This window comes from Mobula hypostoma, chromosome 21, assembly GCF_963921235.1.
Source record: "Mobula hypostoma chromosome 21, sMobHyp1.1, whole genome shotgun sequence".
Taxonomy (NCBI): Eukaryota; Metazoa; Chordata; class Chondrichthyes; order Myliobatiformes; family Myliobatidae; genus Mobula; species Mobula hypostoma.
The window spans coordinates 42,316,748-42,339,815 of record NC_086117.1 but is presented as its reverse complement, the minus strand read 5'-3'; the positions used below and the strand labels follow the sequence as shown (position 1 = coordinate 42,339,815).

The 23,068-nt window shown below is 43.6% G+C and overlaps 1 protein-coding gene across 7 annotated transcripts in view; it reads right to left on the bottom strand.

The window, feature by feature from the left end:
• lrsam1 (leucine rich repeat and sterile alpha motif containing 1) overlaps positions 1-23,068 on the bottom strand; it is a 77,912-nt gene that overhangs the window by 54,037 nt on the left and 807 nt on the right. For 2 of the 7 annotated variants that reach the window (XM_063073834.1, XM_063073833.1), the window contains exons 2-8: positions 22,492-22,548; positions 18,072-18,116; positions 8,963-9,040; positions 7,186-7,254; positions 4,259-4,343; positions 2,854-2,975; positions 888-978 (exon numbers count right to left, since the gene is read on the bottom strand). In XM_063073834.1, the coding sequence (XP_062929904.1) occupies positions 888-978; positions 2,854-2,975; positions 4,259-4,343; positions 7,186-7,254; positions 8,963-9,040; positions 18,072-18,116; positions 22,492-22,548 (547 nt within the window). Of the gene's footprint in view, positions 1-887; positions 979-2,853; positions 2,976-4,258; positions 4,344-7,185; positions 7,255-8,284; positions 8,386-8,874; positions 8,942-8,962; positions 9,041-15,996; positions 16,085-18,071; positions 18,117-22,491; positions 22,549-22,653; positions 22,902-23,068 lie in introns of those variants that run through there. The other 5 variants (XM_063073838.1, XM_063073836.1, XM_063073837.1 and 2 more) reach the window with 5 other exon arrangements.

Sequence of the window (23,068 nt, the reverse complement as noted above, 5' to 3'; positions counted from 1 at the left end):
TGGATGCTGAGAGGATGTTTCTATAGTGGGGGACTCTAGCATCAGAGGGCATAGCCTCAGCATACAAAGACCTCCCTTTAGAACAGATGAGGAATTTCTTTAGTCAGAGGGTGTCGAATCTGTGAAATTCATTGCCACAGATGGCAGTGTAGGTCAAGTCAATGGGTATATTTAGAGTGGAGGTTGACAGGTTCTTGATCAGTAAGGGTAGCAAAGGTTATGGGGAGAAGGTAGCAGAATGGGGTCGAAAGAGATACTAAATCGGCCACGATCGAATGACAGAGCAGACTCAATGGGCCGAATGGTCTAATTCTGCTCTGCTATCTAATGCTCTCTCCACTACTTGGGGAATGTTCCTTGTATACTTTATCCTAAAGACAGAAGTATTTATTCATTAGTATTTACTTGTTCCCCAAAAATCACATCCTTAAGCTCCTGTGTCAGAAAGTCTTTTATCAATTTCAGTCATTCTTCATTGAATTCTAAAACCCTTCCAGTCCCTAACCATACTACTTTTTTGAGTACTGTTACAAGCCTCTTCCATTATTAACATCATCTTTTCGGCTAGAAATGGACCAAATGTTCCAGGGATTTCAGTCCCCCAGGGAATGTCATATTTTAATTATGAACTGTCAAGCTGGTGTTGATGCCTCGGTCTTCACTGAGAGGAAGATGGTGAAGGGAAAATAAACACTTCAAAGAATGTTTTCCCATCTTGCCTGCTGCTTTCACTTCCCACTCCCCCAGTTTAGAGAAACCACGCACTAGTTCCTTGTAATATGTGATATTCTCATTGTGCCGGGCAGCATAAAGTGAAGGAGGAAAGAAAATGCTCATCTGACAAGAATTTGCCAGTCACTGACTGGAGCCATTTCTGACAACCTTACCTTTGCACAGAAACTGTTTGATGGCTTCTGTTCCATTGCTGCACACACTGGCTAGAGGGTAGGTCATGTCTTCCACATCCAGACTGAGTGACTATTGGACGACCCAGATGGCGAGAGGTGGGGGAAGAGAGAAAGGAACACCATTTAACATGGGGTGGAGAAAGAGGGAAACGGAATCCTCAGGATGTACAGTACAAGGCAGAAAGTGAACTGCAACAATGTCACGTGGGGGTTTAGTTTACTTGTCGGTCAAAAGCCGCTTCTGCCTTGCCGGTCATCAATTGGCCCATTTGAAGGATGCACAGATCTTTCCCATCATTTGTCTTGTGGGCCACTGCACTGATGTCCAGTTTCAGGCACCTCAGGGGTGTAAGAACAGCACGTGCAGGAGGCTTGGCCTCTTTTCTTTCATCCCTGGGGCCCACTTCACACTGAGGTCGCGACTAGTGCTGAAGAACTATTGGGAAAGTATGCTTCGGGCTTAAGGGAGCCCATGTGCACTCTTAGCCAAATATCTGTTTGTTGAATATCTAGTCTTGTACTGTGTGTAACTCTGGGAATTAGATGTTTGGTAGAATCTTTTACTGTTTGTAAATAAATGATAAGTGTGCTTATTCATAGTCCATGTTACAGACAATAACACACCATATTTCTGCAAAGATTTAACTGGGGGTTCAGGTTCAATCCAGAACCAATGATACTTCGGTGTGAGTTACAGGCTGGGATCTAATCTAAAGGTTCACATCATTTCTATCTGGATCAACGAATAATAAACTGAAATCTAGTCCAGGAGGAAAGGAATGTTTGTAAAAGAACAACTGTTGCCTGGGAATCGGTTACAGACTGCATAAAACAAAGTTCATGTAGGATCAGCAACCACGTGCATAGCCAATTGGATTGGCAATGCTTAGATTTCTCTGGTCTGATGTTTCTCAGCTGCAATCTTGTATCGAGAAGCTGCTGATACAGTTGTGTCAGTGCTTACAAGTTATAGCTTGAGAATCAGAAGGTGTGGGGAAACTCAACTGTCTCAACAGCCAAAGCAGACATTTTAACAGAATTGCAACGTGAATGACATTCACATTGTATGTCAATACAAGTAGGTCTATAACTGTATTTTTCTTAATAATAGAAATAAGGGATCTAAACTGACCTCAGTAACTATAACAAAATGGATGAGGTAGCCCAACAAATGATTTGGAGAAGGTGCAGCACCCATTCAGATTTATTTATCATATGTACATGGAAGCATACAGTGAAATGCACCATTTGTGTTAATGACCAACATGCCCAAGGATGTGCTGGGGGCAGCCTGCAAGTATTGCCACACATTCAGGCACCAACGCAGCATGCCCATAGTATTCAAAACAGTTCCGAGTGTACATTCTGGTGTCCTAGCCAATATTAGCCTCGCAACTAATGTCTCTGAAGCTTTATCTAGCTAAATATTCATAACTATTTGAGAACACTATTGTGGGTAAAATTAGCCACCTCAGTTTCTGTAAAACTATGTAAATCCAATATCATTCTTTCTTGCCAAGTGAGCAATATGTAATTACAGGAATCAGGTCCAAAAATAGAATACTGCTCTGAACTACACACTGGCTGTTACACTGTTTGTAAATACTGCACACCATCCAAACCCCACTAATAATCTCTTATGATAAATTATGGCACATCAGTTACAATACATGTGCTAACCTTCTGTTACAGTGAATCCTGTCAACACTGGTAAATGTCCCAGCGAGATTTAGCATGTTAGAGAAAACAACTCAATAAATGGAACTGCTTAAATGTCATTCTTGACATTGATGTGATGGCTGAGCAGCTAATGTTTCTACAGTGTTTGCACTCTTTGTAGAAAAGGCATCAGTCTTTTCTGTTCCATAAATGGGTGTTTACATTTTGGTCAAGTACAGAAAACACTGCACAAATTAAAAGATAAAAGACGGACCACTAGGATTACCTCAAGTGTCCTGATGTATGCCAAGTCTTGTGGGAGAAAATGGATTTGATTCTGACTGATGTCGAGTGTGCGCAGGCTCTTCAATCCACTCAGTGTCTCCGGCAACTTTCGGATCCGGTTCCCTAAAGCCAATGAGGTTAAAATAAATGGGGTGTTCACAATGGGGCTAGCCCACCTTGAACCTGGGCATCCCCCATCATACTCTCCCATCCCAAACCAGAGTCAGCCTTCAAGTCACCTGCACCAACCCAAGCTGAGATACCAGTACTACCTGATGTTCCCAACCAATCCACTACACCTCAAGACACCTTGTAACTACCCTATCTAGAGAAGGGGACAATATCTCCCACTTTCCATTGACCCATCCCATCTTAACAGGTATGCCTCATACCTCCTTTCCCAATTAGCCCATCCCTTGCTAACCAATGTGTATACTTTCAACTCCAACTCTTTATCAACTGACTCTGAAACCACATGACAACTCTCAGGGGCCTTGGCTGCTAGTGGAATAAAATCTTTACCCGCTTAACTCAGCACAACCTCTTTCTGGTTGTACAGCAAATAAACTCTGGCAGTTCAAGTTTGTGGCCATAGGGAAACAGGTATACTTGGACAAGTACTTGGACAGAAAAGGCTTTGAGAGACTCGGGCCTAACGGGCCGAGCTTAGGCGGGCATCTTGGTTGGTACGGGTGAGTTAAGCCAGAGGGGCTGTTCTGTGCTATAGTGCTCCATGACTCCATATACTCAACTGCATCCAGACAGCCTTCACTTTGCAGTCAGAGGGACTAGCAGCTATCTGTTGTTGGGAGTGGGGGTGGTTGTGTCCATCACTCAGTACCCAGCTGTGTTGGGCCACAGGGGATATTCCCATAGCTGCTACACATACAGTAGATACAGTAGAACAGCCGAAGCTCAAAGATAAATTGGTGACAAAGGCTCAAACTTTCAGCCCGTCCCTCCTCATCATCTCATTGTTGTTGTCCTTACTAGCAAACAGGAGGCAGGTATCGTCGAATGCTGCAGCCTGGTACCTTGCCAAAGGGAGGGCAATGGAAGTGTCATGACTCGGTTTCCCAGTTGTACCTCTATACACTTTTCACCATCCCGTTAACCACTCTAACAAGAACAACTGAACTGCGTACTTTCCCACTTCCGAGAACTCCACATCATTAATTCATAGGCCCCTCTTGGTACCTCAACTCAAAATCCAAATACCATTCACTTCCATACCCAACTGGATTACCAAAATGCTTAGAGAACAATGACATGGAGAGAGTGGACTTCCAGTTCAGGCACTCAGGAGTGAATCCTTTTCTTTCTTTCTTTTTTTTTTTAAGTCTTTTTATTAGGAGTGAATCCAACTGCCTGACCAGAGTATACAGCTTAAACACAGGCTCAGTTACCTTTCAGGTTCAGTGTCTGAAGCTGGGCCAAGGCTGTGAGCGAGTTGGGCAGAGATTTCAAGTGGTTCTGTTCCAAGTTGAGAACCTGAAATATTATAAACATTTAGTGGATGCAGGGCACAGAAGGCCAAGCAAACGATCAGCATCTCTACAATCAAGGGGAAAACAATTACACATGACATGCGAAGTGCTGGAAGAATTAATTATTTTATTCCAGTAATCTCCTTTACGTTGCTCTACTTTGCTACAAAAATCAGATTAAAGGTAATTGGTAAAAGAAGCAGAGGTGAGAAGAGGGGAACATTTTCTTTGATGATAGTTGTTGCAATCTGTAATGTGCTGTGGTGCTGTCTGCCTGATTAAACTGAAAACAGATTGGTAATGTCTTTCAAAGTGGGAGTGGATAAAATTATACATCAGACTCCATAATCCTTTCACAGAGCCAACTCAGAATTGATCATCAACATGATATCCTCATGTACCATATTGTAGCATTCTGTAACAGGTTCGTAACTCCTTGGATTTATCTGCCCCTTCCCTCTACAGTCCTGACGAAGGGTTCTGGCCCGAAACATCGACCGATCTTTTCCACGGATGCTGCCCGACCTGCTGAGTTCCTCCAGCGTGTTGTGAGTGTTCCTTGGATTCAGGCTGACTGATTACTGCAGAACTCAGTGAGTTCAGCACTGTTGGAGATATCACATTAGCCCACTCATTGCTAAAGATCCCGTATTAGCTGAAATTTCACCTTCAATCAATACAGCCAGAAAAAGCCTAGAATAAATCATTCATATGTCACTTACTTACTAGGCCTGCTTATCTACTAGCTGCTGCACTCCAAAATAATTCACTGCTTGAGCACTGTGTGAGTGGTATCCAGCAAGGGCTTTCAGAAGGACAGGCAACTGTAATTGCGTCGTCTATTGTGAGGCAACACTTCACCCGTGAATCTACTGGAGCTTCTGTTGTGTCTGGTGCTCCCGATGTGGCTTCCTCCACATTGATGAGACCCGTTGTAAACTGGGGGCATCTCTGCTCCGTCCGCTACAAGCGGGACTTCCCGGTGGCCAAACATTTTAATTCCCATTCCCATTCCCGTTCTGACGCGTCAGTCCACAGCCTCCTCTTGGGCCAAGATGTGGCCACTCTCAGGGTGGAGGAGCAACACCTTCGATTCTATCTGGATACTCACCAACATGATGGCATGAATATTGATTTCTCTTTCCAGTAACAAATTCACCCCCACTTCCTCTAATCCCCACTCCAACCTTTACCTCTTCTCACCTGACTATTACTTCCCCTGGGTCCCCTCCTCATATGGTCCGCTCTCCTCTCCCATCAGATCCCTCCTTCTCCAGCCCGTGACCTTTCCCACCAACATGGCTTCACCGATCACCTTCCAGCTCGCCTCTTTCCCCTCCCTTTTTATTCTGGCATCCTCCCCCTTCCTTCTCAGCCCTGAAGAAGGTCTTGGCCCAAAAACTTCGACTATCTATTCATTTCCATAAATGCTGCCTGACCTGCTGGGTTCCTCCAGCCTTTTGTGTGTGTTGCTTTGAACTGAAACTTCAGCCATCCTGGCTCCAGATCCTGGAATTCTCTCCTGAAACATTTTGAAATATCTAACTCTTGATGATCCTTCCTATAAAATCTACCATTCCTACCCATAGCAGCTTCAAAATGGAAATCCATTCCAACAGGTTGCCTGCTACTACCACAACACTTGACCATATCCGTTTTAGACAGACAACACCCCTGCTGAGCTTTTCCACACAAGATGCTATTGGCGCACTTCACCATGCCAATTGGGATCCAAACAGTACCTTACCCTTTTTCTAATTAAGTGATATGTCATTGTCCAGCCACCTTCCTCCCGCAGTTTCTGCACAAAAACTGAGATTTGCTATTCTAGAGGATTATAAAATTATGAGGAGGGGACAGTCACAATCATTTTCTCCTGGGGTACTAGAGGGTATAGGCTTAATGTGAAAGGGGAAAGATTTGAAGGGGCTTTGAGATGCTGTTTTCTCCACGCATAAGGTGATGTGTAAAAGGAATGAGCTGCCAGAGGAAATGGTACGGTTGGGTACAACTGCAGTATTTAAAAGACATTTGGCCTGGTTCAAGACAGGAAAGGTTTACAGAGATGTGGGCTCAATGCAGTCAAAGGTAAGGCACCTTGGCTGAGTTGGACCTAAGTGCCTGTTTCAATGCTGTACGATGAAGCTGCAGAGAGTTGTAAACTTAATCAGCTCCATCATGGGCACTAGCCTCCGTAGTATCTAGGACATTTTCAAGAAGTGATGCCTCAAAAAAGCAGCATCCATCATTAAGGACCCCATCACCCAGGACATGTCATATTCTCATTGCTGCCATTAGGACTGAGTATAGCAGCCTGAAGGCACACACTCAACAATTCAGGAACAGCTTCTTCCCCTCTGCCATCCGATTTCTGAATGGGCATTGAACCCATGAACATTATCTCACTACCTTTTTATTTTTGCACCTCTTATTTAACTATTTTATGTGTAATATATATATATATATATATATATATATACATACACACACACACACACACACACGTATATATACACACACACATATGCACACACGCACTTACTGTAATTTTTTTTTGCTTTATTACAGCAAATTTCATATATGCCAGTGAGATTAAACTGGATTCTGATTCTATATGGTGAACTCCACAGAAACAATTACTGACGGAGCAGATAGAGGAGTAGAAACAGAACTGGATCAAAGCTCGGCCGGCAACTTGTAATGGGAGTGCATTCATGTTGTAACAGGCAGGCAATTTTCTAGCGATTATTTTTCCCGAGTTTTGAAAAAAAATCTAGATCTTGTCTGTCAATACCTTTAATGTTGTCTCATACTTAGAAAAAAACCTTAAAGAACTTCATTTCTACCTGAAGGGATGAGAGTTGACCCATGTCCTCCGGAAGTGAGACAAGTCGGTTGTCATGGAGATCGAGAATCTGAGAACAAGAAAGAGCAGAAAATCCCAAAAGATACCTCAACTCAATAGCAAATACTGTACACATAACATAGTGTGGTATAGTTCAATGAATAATAACTCCTCGTTCCCCAGCACGCACAATTTGATTCACTCCAACAATAGCATTTAGCAAAATAACCACAACCTTTAAGGTGCCACAAAGTAAAGGAAGCAGTGTTTCTGAACTGAAAGTAACAAACCATGTTACTTTCTTGAAGTGAAAGAGTCTCTAGAGAGGAATTTATTGCCCATGAGAAGATTATTGGCTTTTTGAAGCCAGGTGATCCCGGCAAGTCCATAAGATTTTGTTTGAGAGTTCCAGGAATGTAATCTAGCGTTAATGAAGGAATGGCAATACATGTCAATGTCAGAACTTCATGTAGCTTGGGAAGGGAAATTAGAGATGCCCTGTTCCCATGTCTCTGCTGCAGTTTCTCTTGATGGCAAGAGAAGGCGGGTGTGAAATTAAGAAAAATAGAGGTTAAAGACAGAATCAATCACTTATAGTCTTTGCAGTCAATGGAACTGACAACCTATGTTACACAAATGCCCAACAATAAACATCCTTTTAGAAAAAGAACACACTATAACCAAATCTCCCAAACTCAATATCATGAGAGGGATAATGGGGAAGCAATATGGAAGGTAGTCAGAAACTCAACTGGGGTAACTAACTATACATGTTTCTTGAAAAATGATGGTCTGGCAGCATGAAGAAAAATTAAAAAGTGTAATTTCACTACTCAAGAAAAGTTCTTGTACTTTCTGTGCAGTGATCAAAATCAGAACGAATCTCTTGCTTCCAAAAACCCTTCACACATTCTGCAAGGCACGAGTAAAGAGTGTAACGGAGTACACTCCACTTGTCAGGATGAGTACAACACCAACAGCACTCAAGAAGTTCAGCATGGACAAGGAGAAGGCAGGTTGCTTGACTGGCAACCTCCCTGAATGCTCTACATTGCACCCTTATTCCTTAAGCAATATTTCCCTGATTCCCTGCCTGGTACCTTTGTGCTGTTGGTGATTGGGCTTGCTGGCTGCAGCGTGTTCCATCTACAAAGTGCACTGCAGCAACTCGCCAAGGCTTCAAACCCACATCTTCTCCCACCTAGAAGGAAAAGAGCAGCAGATAAATGGGAACAAAACTATCCGCAAGTTCTCTTCCTAATCCCACTCTATGTTGACTTTGAAACATATTCCAATTCCTTCTGGATTGCCACGTTAAAATCATGGAACTCTTTGCCAACAGCATTGTAACTATCCAAACCATTAATCCAACAGTCCACCTCAAGGGTAATCAGTCATGGGCGTTAAACTCTAACCTTACAACAAACCCACCCCTCCACCATCCCATTGAAAAATAAATGCTGACTCTCTATTCCACAACATATTATTGTAGAGGGAATAGCACGCACATGTTTAATGTACCAGTTCTACAAATGCATATTGCCAATATTAGCAGCCACACATTCTCCCAGTCACAAACGAAAGGGAGGGAAGCAAAGCATGCACTTGGTATGTGAAGAGGCAAAAAAAAAAGATTAAGAGAAGGGAAATATAGTTAACTAAACAGAAAATCAAAGATCTCTCATCTCACATTTTGCGAGGCCTAAAGCCTTCACAAGGGTGTTAGAATGAACATAATCCAGGAGCAACCTTACATGGCTGTGGCCTTCAGCATTTACCTTCAGCAATGACAAATCCTGAATGTTACACGACTTGGGCTGTAGCGTTGCCAAGTGATTGGAGTGAATGATTAAAACCTGAAAAACAGAGCAGAGCAGCAAGGCTTTCAGGCAAGCTGCGCCTTCATGTGAAAGAAAACTTGCTAATTATACTGCTGACAGACAAGGAGGTTAAATGTTATCAAAAAGGTATTACAGAAAACATTAACTCATGCAGTGTTCTCCAGCTCTACTGGAAGGTTCTAAACCTAATAATCATGACTCAAAGCACCAGAGGTACCAATAGTTACAGTCTTTGCAAAATAGAAATTCAGGCATTAGTATGAAAATTGGACATCTCTTTCTGCTTACACAAGGACATGACAAAACAGGAGGAGTGGTCCACAACATCCCATTCTTCAGCATGGTCCCAGTTGATCTGCCCAGTTCCTCAGCTCTTGGGCAAACCTGCCTCTTCTGTGACAGTCACTTTTCACCTTCAAACCTCTGATCTTTCAAAAAATATATCCCCTCCTCTTTAATTACCTCCAGTCATCTAGTCTCCACAACTCTCTGAGGTAGAGAATTCCTGTGTAGAGGTTCAACCCAGTACAGTTAAATAAGATATTAACAAAGGCAGGTGTTTATAAAAAAACAAGTTGTAAGGTGTTTGTATACCTTGGATAAATTTAGGACTCTCAAGAGACAGACTAACAAGATCAACAAGCCCCGGCGTGGATTCAACTTACTTTCATACTTGTCTCCCCCTGGTTTATACCATATGCTAATTAAACTTCCTCACCTAGATGAACCTATCACCAACTCTTGCCCCACTCCTTTATACTAGTAACCTCCCCTCTTTTCATGTTGAGATTACATCAGACTGAGCATGATCTTATTACATACAGCAACCTCGAAGGGACAAGTGACCTATTCTCTTAATTTGTGTGGTCATTTGTACAACTTGCCAGGAATAGAATTTCTTGTGTCCCACCTTGTTCTAGCTTGTGGTAATCCCTAAACCAAAGAGCTGGTTAACACTCCAGTATTACTTCACAAATATGAATATTAGCCAACACACACAAAATGCTGGAGGAACTCAGCAGACCAGACAGCATCTATGGAAAAAAGTACAGTTGACGTTTTGGACCGAAACCATGAATATTGGCCACCCGGGCAAGGTACTGATGGGAAAATACCATCCATGGAACAAATCCTGAGAAGGCGACAAAGGCTTCAGGACAGAAGATAAAAAACTGGTCAGAAATCATATTGCTGAATGAGGGATATAACACGGTTTCACTGCGCTTAGTACACGGGCTCAGAGAGCAAATGCTGAGTTGAAACGTGCTGCCTTCGCTGAGCTTGATACATGAAAAAGCCAGGGTTACAGGTCATGGGTTCGAACACACAGAAGCTAAGCAGTAACTAATGAAAATAACTTAAAATCAGCAGTAGGGAGGATAACATGCACAAGTAAGAGCTGACAGACACAACATTGAATAATGCAGCACACAGCAAGGCCACTTATCATAGGGACCACAAGTACAAGAACTGAGCAATTCTCCACCTCACGCTGCCCCTCTGAGTCACATTACTTTCAATACACTTTTTTTCCAGGCACAATTCATTGTGATGCCAATGGGAAATGGCAACTGAATGGATAACTAGCCCAGACTGATGACCTACAGAAAACAGCTCAAATTTTACATTCATGAATAGGATACTTAAATCCAATGAATTAATAAATTAATGTAGAACATTTTAAAGTTATCCTACATCACTCACTTCCTATAGGAAGTAATAGAAACAGAACTAGAGTTTTCAGGATGGAATTGATAGGTTTGTTGAAGGGACAGCTGATGTCCCGCTGTGCTGTAAGGAAGCTGTGACGTGGTGACCTTAAACCACTGGCTGGTTGATGAACCATACAGGATTTTTGCAATGTCATTTAGGAAAGAAGATCTGCTATCCTTAGCCTGTCCGGCAACATGGGTGCCAAGTTTCCTTTCCTCCTCCTCTGCAAGAGGCAGATTTCCATCTTCGCTGATTTTAACTCCATCTTTTCTTCAAGTTGATTACACTCCCCTCAACTCTTCCTTAACCTCTCCCTCCACATACACTCTTCTCCTAATATTCAACATTACCCCCTTTACCTTGCCATCCTACACAGCCTTGTAACATCTATCAAGTCAATTACGAAAGTGTTTTCGTATTTTATACTACTTTCTTGGCTAAAGGATACATGTCTCTGGGAGCTGAACGTCCAAGGATACATAGTGTATCGGAAGGATAGGAAGGTAGGCAGAGGGGGAGGCGTAGCTTTATTGGTAAGAAATGATATTAAATCATTAGAAAGAGGTGATATAGGATCGGAAGGTACAGAATCTTTATGGGTTGAGCTAAGAAATAGCAGGGGTAAAAGGTCCTGACGAAGGGTCTCGGCCTGAAACGTCGACTGCGCCTCTTCCTATAGATGCTGCTTGGCCTGCTGCGTTCACCAGCAACTTTGATGTATGTTGCTTGAATTTCCAGCATCTGCAGAATTCCTGTTGTTAGGGGTAAAAGGACCCTGATGGCAGTTATTTATAGGCCTCCAAACAGCTGCAGGGATGTGGACTACAAATTACAACTGGAAATAGAAAAGGCTTGTCAGAAGGGCAGTGTTATGATAATTGTGGGGGATTTTAACATGCGAGTAGATTGGGAAAATCAGATCAGCACTGGATCTCAAGAGAGAGAATTTGTAAAATGTCTGCGAGATGGCTTTTTAGAACAGCTTGTTGTTGAGCCTACTAGGGGATCGGCTGTACTGGATTGGGTATTGTGTAATGAACCGGAGGTGATTGGAGAGATTGAGGTGAAGGAACCCTTAGGAGACAGTGATCATAACATGATTGAGTTCACTGTGAAATTAGAAAAAGAGAAGCCGAAATCTGAGGTGTCGGTATTTCAGTGGAGTAAAGGAAATTACAGTGGCATGAGAGAGGAACTGGCCATAGTTGACTGGAAAGAGACACTGGCGGGAAAGACAGCAGAGCAGCAGTGGCTGGAGTTTATGCAAGAAATGAGGAATGTGCAAGACAGGTATATTCCAAAAAAGAAGAAATTTTCGAGTGGAAAAGGGATGCAACCGTGGTTGACAAGAGAAGTCAAAGCCAAAGTTAAAGCAAAAGAGAGGACATACAAGGAAGCAAAAATTAGTGGGAAGAGAGAGGATTGGGAAGTTTTTAAAACCTTACAAAAGGAAACCAAGAAGGTCATTAAGAGAGAAAAGATTAACTATGAAAGGAAGCTAGCAAATAATATCGAAGAGGATACTAAAAGCTTTTTCAAGTATATAAAGAGTAAAAGACAGGTGAGAGTAGATATAGGACCGATAGAAAATGATGCTGGAGAAATTGTAATGGGAGATGAGGAGATGGCAGAGGAACTGAACAAGTATTTTGCATCAGTCTTCACTGAGGAAGAGAGCAGTATACCGGACACTCAAGGGTGGCAGGGAAGAGAAGTGTGCGCAGTCATAATTATGACAGAGAAAGTACTCAGGAAGCTGAATAGGCTAAAGGTCGATAAATCTCCTGGACCAGATGGAATACACCCTTGTGTTCTGAAGGAAGTAGCTGTGGAGATTGCGGAGGCATTAGCGATAATCTTTCAAAAGTCGTTAGATTCTGGCATGGTTCCGGAGGACTTGAAGATTGCAAATGTCACTCCGCTATTTAAGAAGGGGGCAAGGAAGCAAAAAGGAAATTATAGACCTGTTAGCTTGACATCCGTGGTTGGGAAGTTGTTGGAGTCAATTGTCAAGGATGAGGTTACAGAGTACCTGGAGGCATATGACAAGATAGGCAGAACTCAGCATGGATTCCTTAAAGGAAAATCCTGCCTGACAAACCTACTACAATTTTTTGAGGAAATTACCAGTAGGCTAGACGAGGGAGATGCAGTGGATGTTGTATATTTGGATTTTCAGAAGGCCTTTGACAAGGTGCCACACATGAAGCTACTTAACAAGATGAGAGCCCATGGAATTACAGGAAAGTTACATACGTGGATAGAGCGTTGGCTGATTGGCAGGAAACAGAGAGTGGGGAATAAAGGGATCCTATTCTGGTTGGCTGCCGGTTACCAGTGGTGTTCCGCAGGGATCAGTGTTGGGGCCGCTTCTTTTTACATTGTACATCAACGATTTAGATTATGGAATAGATGGCTTTGTGGCTAAGTTTGCTGATGATACAAAGATAGGTGGAGGGGCCAGTAGTGCTGAGGAAATGGAGAGTCTGCAGAGAGACTTGGATAGATTGGAAGAATGGGCAGAGAAGTGGCAAATGAAGTACAATGTTGGAAAGTGTATGGTTATGCACTTTGGCAGAAAAAAATAAATGGGCAGACTATTATTTAAATGGGGAAAGAATTCAAAGTTCTGAGATGCAACGGGACTTGGGAGTCCTCATACAGGATACCCTTAAAGTTAACCTCCAGGTTGAGTCAGTAGTGAAGAAGGCGAATGCAATGTTGGCATTCATTTCTAGAGGAATATAGTATAGGAGCAAGGATGTGATGTTGAGGCTCTATAAGGCGCTGGTGAGACCTCATTTGGAGTACTGTGGGCAGTTTTGATCTCCTTATTTAAGAAAGGATGTGCTGACGTTGGAGAGGATACAGAGAAGATTCACTAGAATGATTCCGGGAATGAGAGGGTTAACATATGAGGAACGTTTGTGCGCTCTTGGACTGTATTCCTTGGAGTTTAGAAGAATGAGGGGAGACCTCATAGAAACATTTCGAATGTTAAAAGGCATGGACAGAGTGGATGTGGCAAAGTTGTTTCCCATGATGGGGAGTCTAGTACGAGAGGGCATGACTTAAGGATTGAAGGGCGCCCTTTCAGAACAGAAATGCAAAGAAATTTTTTTAGTCAGAGGGTGGTGAATCTATGGAATTTGTTGCCACGGGCAGCAGTGGAGGCCAAGTCATTGGGTGTATTTAAGGCAGAGATTGATAGGTATCTGAGTAGCCAGGGCATCAAAGGTTATGGTGAGAAGGCAGGGGAGTGGGACTAAATAGGAGAAAATGGATCAGCTCATGATAAAAATGGCGGAGCAGACTCTATGGGCCGAATGGCCTACTTCTGCTCCTTTGTCTTATGGTCTTATGGTCTTCTCCTGAAACCCCTCTTCCTTTTGTCTATCTCACTGAGAAAATAAGCTGTAAATTCACCCACAATTGCTTTTTTTTTAAATCACACCTTTGGCCATACAACTGCCAGGTTCATATTTGCAATGATCACCTTTACTTTCACATCTGATGCCAAGTTTAGCAACAAACCCATTACTTTCCCTCACCTGGATGTTCCCCTTGACAAATGCCTTTCTCCACTTCGTCAAGTCCAAAGAGCTGCATTAAATTAGGATGACAAAAAAAACCCTACCTTCACGGCTCATTGGTAGTGCTCATTAAGGAGCCTTGAGCTCTGCATTGATATGTCAAACTGATCACAACTACAGGACAAATCTCACCTTTCCTCTGCTTCCAACTACCCTTTCCAGCACTGATCCTCCAGGGTACTCCATCATCTTCCCAAAAGAAGTCAAGAAGATCAACTAATTCATCGTTAAAACTGAAACACTCTGGCCACTTCACTCTGCTCTTCCGACTCATTGGGTTGAACTTGCAAGTTCACCCTTTACCTGGTTCTGAACTTCCATCTTTCTCTGGTTTTCACCCTCTCCAAGTTTATCTTGAGACTGGAGGCCACCCCACCTCATTGGCTCGCTGAGGTGACTAGACTTCCCTACCTGACTCTCCTCGCTAGGTTCCGATGTGAACCGTTCATATTGCTTCAGTACAGTTTTCAGCTTCTTTACATCTGCCACCATTAGCCTGTTCCTCAAAATAAATCCCATTTCTTCCCCAAAATAGGCCCCATTGACCTTCTCCTTTTCCTCTCCAAATTCTGTGAAGACAGTTTGGAACCCTCTGTGTTGGTTCTCTTTGTCTGAGTCTCTCCAGATTTCAGCCCCTGGCATGATGCCTAAACAGCTATTACTGAGTAACTAATGTACCACGTTTCCTCTGTTACCCTGCAACCTTTCTCATGATTGATTACACAACCAATCCCCTCCGACACCAGCTGCGTCACACTTCACTCTTTTGGTTCTGTATTTTTCCATCAAAAAGATCTTAAAGGTGAGCTTTATTTGCCACATGTATATCGAAGCAAAAAGTGAAATGCATTGTTTTGTATCAAATCAAAATCAGCGAAGCCCTCAGGTGTCGCCACGTTTCTAGTGACAACACCGCTTGCCCACAACTCACAAATCCAAACTGTACGTCTTTGGAATTTGGGAGGAAACCAGAGCACCTGGAGGAAACCCACTTGGTCACGAGGAGAATGTACAGACTCTTTACAGACAGCGGGGGGACTTGAATCCTGATCTTACAGTCCGCGCTACAATAGCGTCATGCTAACCACTACATGACTGTGCTGTCCCATCGACACTATCGACAACATAAAGCCAAAAAACCAGCAGCAGTGACTACCGCTGATGTCTGGGGATCAGTCCTTGCCCCACCTCCCCCTTCCTATTTCCTAGACTGCAGCCTGGCAAAGATATCTAGCCATTTACTCTGTTATTCTGCCTGAGCTGAATCAGATTATTTGCCACTTTGGCCCCAAGATGAGCTTCAGTCCATTTGGTCTAAAGCTTTCAGAGAGCCCGCTGCTGAATCCATCTGCCGTACTTCTACAGTTGCAACTCTTGGTGTTGTTCTAATCATTGTACCACAGCAGTGATCCCCTGCCACGAGGTACGTAGATAAGCAGCAGCTAACAAGCTTTGTTTCAAGGAGATGACAATCTGCCCACAACTTCAATCAACTCCCAGTGGTCTTCACTGAATATGGGAGTCAGACAAGCATAGTTTGTATGTTCCTGTTGCAAATATTTGCGACAACCCGGACAGTAATTATGGCAAAAGTTTAACTTTTATTATCAAAGTGCATATATATCACCACATACAACCCTGAGATTCAGTTTCTTGTGGGCTTACCTAATAAATCTATAGAATAATAACCATAACAGAATCAATGAAAGACCTTCCAATTAGGGCGTTCGACCAGAGTGCAGAAGACAACAAACTGTGCAAATACAAAAAGAAGAAATAGTAATAATAAATAAATAAATAAATAAATAAGCAATAAATACTGAGAACATGAGATGAAGAGTCCTTGAAAGTGAGTCCATAGATTGTGGGAAAATTTCAGTGATGGGGCAAGTGAAGTGGAGTGAAGTTATCCCCTTTGGTTCAAGAGCCTGTTCCTGAACATGGTCGTGTGAGTCCTGAGGCCCGTGTACCTTCTCCCTGATTGCAGCAGCAAGATGACCATAAGACCACGAGATATAGAAGCAGAATTAGGCAATTTAGTCTGTCAAGTCTGCTCTGCCATTTCATCCTGACTGATCCATTTCACTCAAGGCATGTCCTGTATGGTGGGGGGGTATCTGATGATGGATACTGGTTTCTTGCAACAGTGTTTCATTCAGATGTGTTCAATAGTTTGGAGGGCTCTAGCCGTGATGGACTGAGACATATCCACTACATTTTGTAGGATTTTCCATTCAAGGGCATTGGTGTATCCATACCAGGCTGTGATGCCGCCAGTCAATATACCCCCCAACACACATCTATAGAAATTTGTCAAAGTTTTAGACGTCATGCCAAACCTCCACAAACTCCTAAGGGAAGTAGAGGCACTGCCACGCTTTCTTTGTAATTGGACTTATGAGATGGGCCCAGAACAGGTCCTCCAAAATAACAACAACTAGGAATCTAAAGTTGCCAACCTCTCCACCTCTGAGGAGGACTGGCTCATGGATCCCTGGTTTCCTCCTCCTAAAGTCAATAATCAGCTCCTTGATCCTGCTGACACTGAGTAAGATGTTGGTGTTGTGGCACCACTCAGTCAGATTTCCATCTTCCTCCTATATGCTGATTTGTCACCACCTTTGATTTAGCTAACGACAGTGGTGTCATCAGCAAACTTGAATATGGCGTTGGAGCTGTGCTTAGCCACACAGTAATGGGTGTAAAGTGAGTAGATCACGGGGTTAGATACACAGCCTCGTGGTGCAGCTGCGCCTGATGGAGACCTTGGAGGAGATGTTGTTGCCAATCCAAACTGACTGAGGTCTGCAAGTGAGGAAATCCAGGACCCAATTGCACAAGAAGCTATTGAGGCCAAGGTCTTGGAGCTTATTGATTACTTTTGAGGGGATGATGGTATTGAACGCCGAGCTGTAGTCGATAAAGAACATCCTGATGTACACATCTTTGCTGTCCAGATGTTCCAGGGTTGATTGAAGAGCCAATGAGATGGCACCTGCTGTGGATCTATTGCTCCGGAAGGCAAACTGGAGCAGATCCAAGTTGTTTCTCAGGCAGGAAATGATGTGTTTTATCATCAACCTCTCAAAACACTTCATCACTGTGATATGTGCTACTGGGCAATAGTCAGTAAGGTACAAACCTGGTAGAATACTGTCAATGACTACCTAAAATTCAATGACCAGAATTGCACATGGACACCAAAAGGTTAATGGATCACATTGACTTCCGCCTTCAGAACATCACCCAATACCGTTGCCAATTCAGCCTGTTCAGAGCTGACATCTTAAATCACGGCTTTAGATTACTCCGCCAGCTGAGGACGATTTACTATGCTGAAGTTACAATAGAATGCAAGAAGAATAAACAAATAAAGAGCAGCAATTGGGCATGGCTGTGCAGCCACGGAGATTGGCATCAACACATTTGCTGTGACTGGGCAAAAAATGGCCCAGTCATTTGACAATCGTTGTCACTATCTGACAAATAGTGCCATTTGACAAAGGCAATAGCCAATATGTTATATAGATATGCATATAATTTTTGACACTGGAGTAGAAGTAAGGAAGAATATGCAAAAATAGGAGCATGAAGTAAAGAGGAGAAGGAGACCTTGCATACAGGAAGAGACGTGAAGAGTAGGTACCAGAGTGGGGGAAGAGCAGGTACCGGTGTGGGCTGAGAGCAGGGCATTCACAGGCATCGGGTGCAAGAAAGCGAATACATGCAGAAAGTCTTACCTTCTTCTGCAGGACTCTGCACATGGAAAAGACACTGGCTGGAATCTGGCAACAGAACATTGAAAAACAAATGGTATTACTGCAGAATCCCATTCAATTAACATTAAAAATATATTATGCACTGATCAGACCATGCAAATCAGCCGCAATTTGTTCTGCTGTTGGCCAACCAGTGCTGGCAGCTGAAGATTGTGCTTTGACTGTAGATTTACGTTTAACTGAAGCTCCCAGCAGCTGATTAGAGCAAGAAAACTACGTTTATCTACATTTCATTTGTTTATTGAAATACAGTGCAGAATAGGCCCCTCCGGCCCTTCGAGCTGTGTCACCCAGCCCTCCCCCAGTTTAATCCCAGACTAATCATGGGACAATTTACAATGAACAATTAACCTACCAACCGGTAGGTCTTTGGACTGTGGGAGGAAACTGAAGCACCCGAAAGAGACCCACGTGGTCACGGGGCGAATGTAAAAACTCCTTGCAGGCAGCAACACATACAAAATGCTGGAGGAACTCAGCAGGCCAGGCAGCACCTGCAGAAAAGAGTACAGTCGACTTTTCGGTCCAAAACCCTTCCATGTATTGCTCGGATTTCCAGCATTTGCAGGCTTTCTTCTATTTGTGATTCCTTACAGGTGGCGGTGGGAATTGAACGCCGGTTGCCTGTACTGTAAAGCGTTGTGCTAACCACTGTACTACCAGGCCACCCCAGTGATGAAACTCTGCCTTATCTTCAATATTTTACTCCAAACTTGCAGTGGTCTGCAGGAGGGACAGAAAAAGAGCTCAAGAGAAAGAGTCCTACAGATTCCTTGTTAGTTCTATATCTAGTGTATAGTTACCCGGCTGCTACAGACACCTTGTAATTTCTATATCTGGTTTATCATCTCATCTTATCCATTACAATACATGCCAAATCTCTGTTCAACTGCAACTGCTACATCTCAGCTTCCTTTCAAGCAGACCTACACTTGAGAGTCTGTTTTGAAGGAGACTACTCACTCAAGATGGCCTCAGTGTCAGTCCCGCCTCAATGGTGGCAATCCTGACCCCACTTCTTGCCTCTGATTCAGGGAGCTATGGGTCAACCCTCACTCTGCCACTCAAGCTGACACTCACTGTATGGTGTTGCTGCAAGAAAAGGCAGGAGATGCCATCTTTCGGTGGATATGCAATGGCAAGCATTTAAAGATCGCATGGATGAACTACAACAATTGTTCATCCCAGTTTGGCAAAAGAATAAACCAGGGAAGGTAGTGGACCCGTGGCTGACAAGGGAAATCAGGGATAGTATCAATTCCAAAGAAGAAATGTACAAATTAGCCAGAAAAAGCAGCACACCTGAGGACTGGGAGAAATTCAGAGTCCAGCAGAGGAGGACAAAGGGCTTAATTAGGAAAGGGAAAAAAAGATTATGAGAGAAAGCTGGCAGGGAACATAAAAACTGACTGTAAAAGCTTTTATAGATATGTGAAAAGAAAAAGATTGGTTAAGACAAATGTAGGTCCCTTACAGTCAGAAACAGGTGAATTGATCATGGGCAACAAGGACATGGCAGACCAATTGAATAATTACTTTGGTTCTGTCTTCACTAAGGAGGACATAGATAATCTTCCGGAAATAGTAGGGGACAGAGGGTCCAGTGAGATGGAGGAACTGAGGGAAATACCTGTTAGTAGGGAAGTGGTGTTAGGTAAATTGAAGGGATTAAAGGCAGATAAATCCCCAGGGCCAGATGGTCTGCATCCCAGAGTGCTTAAGGAAGCAGCCCAAGAAATAGTGGTAATTAGTGATAATTTTTCAAAACTCTTTAGATTCTGGATAAGTTCCTGAGGATTGGAGGGTGGCTAATGTAACCCCACTTTTTAAAAAAGGAGTGAGAGAGAAACTGGGGAATTATAGACCAGTTAGCTTGACATCGGTGATGGGGAAAATGCTACAGTCAGTTATCAAAGATGTGATAACAGCACATTTAGAAAGCGTAAAATCATCGGACAAAGTCAGCATGGATTTGTGAAAGGAAAATCATGTCTGACGAATCTCATAGAATTTTTTGAGGAGGTAACTAGTAGAGTGGATAGGGGAGAACCAGTGAATGTGGTATATTTGGATTTTCAAAAGGCTTTTGACAAGGTCCCACACAGATGATTACTGTGCAAACTTAAAGCACACGGTATTGGGGGTATGGTATTGATGTTGATAGAGAATTGGTTGGCAGACAGGAAGCAAAGAGTGGGAATAAACGGGACCTTTTCAGAATGGCAGGCAGTGACTAGTGGGGTACCGCAAGGCTCAGTGCTGGGACCCCAGTTGTTTACAATATATATTAATGACTTAGACGAGGGAATTAAATGCAGCATCTCCAAGTTTGCGGTTGACACGAAGCTGGGCGGCAGTGTTAGCTGTGAGGAGGATGCTAAGAGGATGCAGGGTGACTTGGATAGGTTAGGTGAGTGGGCAAATTCATGGCAGATGCAATTTAATGTGGATAAATGTGAGGTTATCCACTTTAGTGGCAAGAACAGGAAAACAGATTATTATCTGACTGGTGGCCGATTACGAAAAGGGGAGGTGCAACAAGACCTGGGTGTCATTGTACACCAGTCATTGAAGGTGGGCATGCAGGTACAGCAGGCGGTGAAAAAGGCGAATGGTATGCTGGCATTCATAGCAAGAGGATACCAGTACAGGAGCAGGGAGGTTCTACTGCAGGTGTACAAGGCCTTGGAGAGACCACACCTGGAGTATTGTGTGCAGTTTTGGTCCCCTAATCTGAGGAAAGACATTCTTGCCATAGAGGGAGTACAAAGAAGGTTCACCAGATCGATTCCTGGGATGGCAGGACTTTCATATGATGAAAGACTGGATCGACTAGGCTCACACTCTCTGGAATTTAGAAGATTGAAGGGGGATCTTATTGAAACGTATAAAATTCCAAAGGGATTGGACAGGCTAGATGCAGGAAGATTGTTCCCGATGTTGGGGAAGTCCAGAACGAGGGGTCACAGTTTAAGGATAAAGGGGAAGCCTTTTAGGAATGAAATGAGGGAAAAACTTCTTCACACAGATAGTAAACAACAGGAATTCTGCAGATGCTGGAAATTCAAGCAACACACATCAAAGTTGCTGGTGAACGCAGCAGGCCAGGCAGCATCTCTAGGAAGCGATACAATCGACGTTTCAGGCCGAGACCCTTCGTCAGGACTCCTGACGAAGGGTCTCGGCCTGAAACGTCCACTGTACCTCTTCCTAGAGATGCTACCTGGCCTGCTGCGTTCACCAGCAACTTTGATGTGTGTTGCTTCACACAGAGAGTGGTGAATCTGTGGAATTCTCTGCCACAGGAAACAGTTGAGGCCAGTTCATTGGCTATATTTAAGAGGGAGTTAGATATGGCCCTTGTGGCTAAAGGGATCAGAGGGTATTGAGAGAAGGCAGGTACAGGGTTCTGAGTTGGATGATCAGCCATGATCATACTGAATGGCATACTCCTGAACCTATTTTCTATGTTTCTATGTTTCTTTCCAAGCAATTAAGATTTTAAGCTGAGGTTCTTTTCTGCTCTCCCAGGTGAATGGAAAGGATTCCGTGTCACTACTCAACAAAGCGCAGGAAAATTGTCTCAACAAAATTTATCTTCAAGTAACCTGATAATCAAGTGAACTGCTTATAAATCAAACCACTTTTTGCAGGAGCACTATGTGCGATAAGTCTAATGGATGAAACCATTGAAAGGCAAGTTTTTCCTAGAGAATTGAGTAGACTGTGTATTAATGCAACCCAAACAACGTGGAGGGTCACAGAAACATAGAAAACCTCCAGCACAATACAGGCCCTTCGGCAAACAACGCTATACCGAACATGTACTTACTTTAGAAATTACCTAGGCTTACCCACAGCCCTCTATTTTTGTAAGCTCCATGTAGCTATCCAGGAGTCTCTTAAAAGATCCTATCGTTTCCCCCTCCACCACCGTCACCGGCAGCCCATTCCACGCACTCACCACCCTCTGCATAAAAAACTTACCCCTGTCATCCCCTCTGTATCTGCTTCCAAGCACCTTAAAACTGTGCCCTCTCGTGCTAGCCATTTCAGCCCTGGGAAAAGGCCTCTGACTAGCCACACGATCAATGCCTCTCATCATCTTATACACCTCTATCAGGTCACCTCTCATCCTCCGTCAGTCCAGGCAACATCATTGTAAATCTCCTCTGCACTCTTTCCATAGTTTCCACATCCTTTCTGTAGTGAGGCAACCAGAACTGAGCACAGTATTCCAAGTGGGGTCTGACCAGGGTCCTTTCTAGCTGCAACATTACCTCTCAGCTCTTGAACACAATCCCAAATCACTGGTCAGTGCCTAGTTGTCTAATGGAACCAGCAGTTCCATCCACAAGGGCTGATTATGGTGACAGCTTACCTCAGACAGCTCACACTTTGAAATGTCCAGGATGTCATCTGCACCGGCTTCTCGGGCCTGTTGAAGTGGGAAGAAATGTGTTATATCTTGAGCATATTCAAATTTTGCCCATCTTGCAAACTACCAAATGCTAGCACATGACATGAAGATTGTTCCTCAAACCTTGATGAAGCTCTTGTTCACGGTGAGTGGAGGAAAGTTTAGGAGACGTCAGAGGTAGGTGTTTTTTTTAAAAAACTCAGACTGGGTTGGGCTTCTGGAATGCACTCTGATGTCTCAGTCACTTCACCAGGGAGAGCAGTGCCAGAGGCAGCGGTGGAGGGCACAGTGTGAGGTGGGGCGTAGAGGTCTTGCTGGCTGCTGGGTGGGCAGAACCTACTCCCTCCTTGGCACTACAGGGGTGGGAGGGGCTGCAAAGAAAAGATCAGAACCATCACAGAGGCTGCTTGGACACCAGCCAGGACGAGAGTAAACCCGAAAACACCCATCACTCCAGGTTACATCACTGATGATGCATCCCAGTGCATCCTAGCATGTATCTCAGCAGCACTCGACCCCGATGGAAGTAAATAACCAG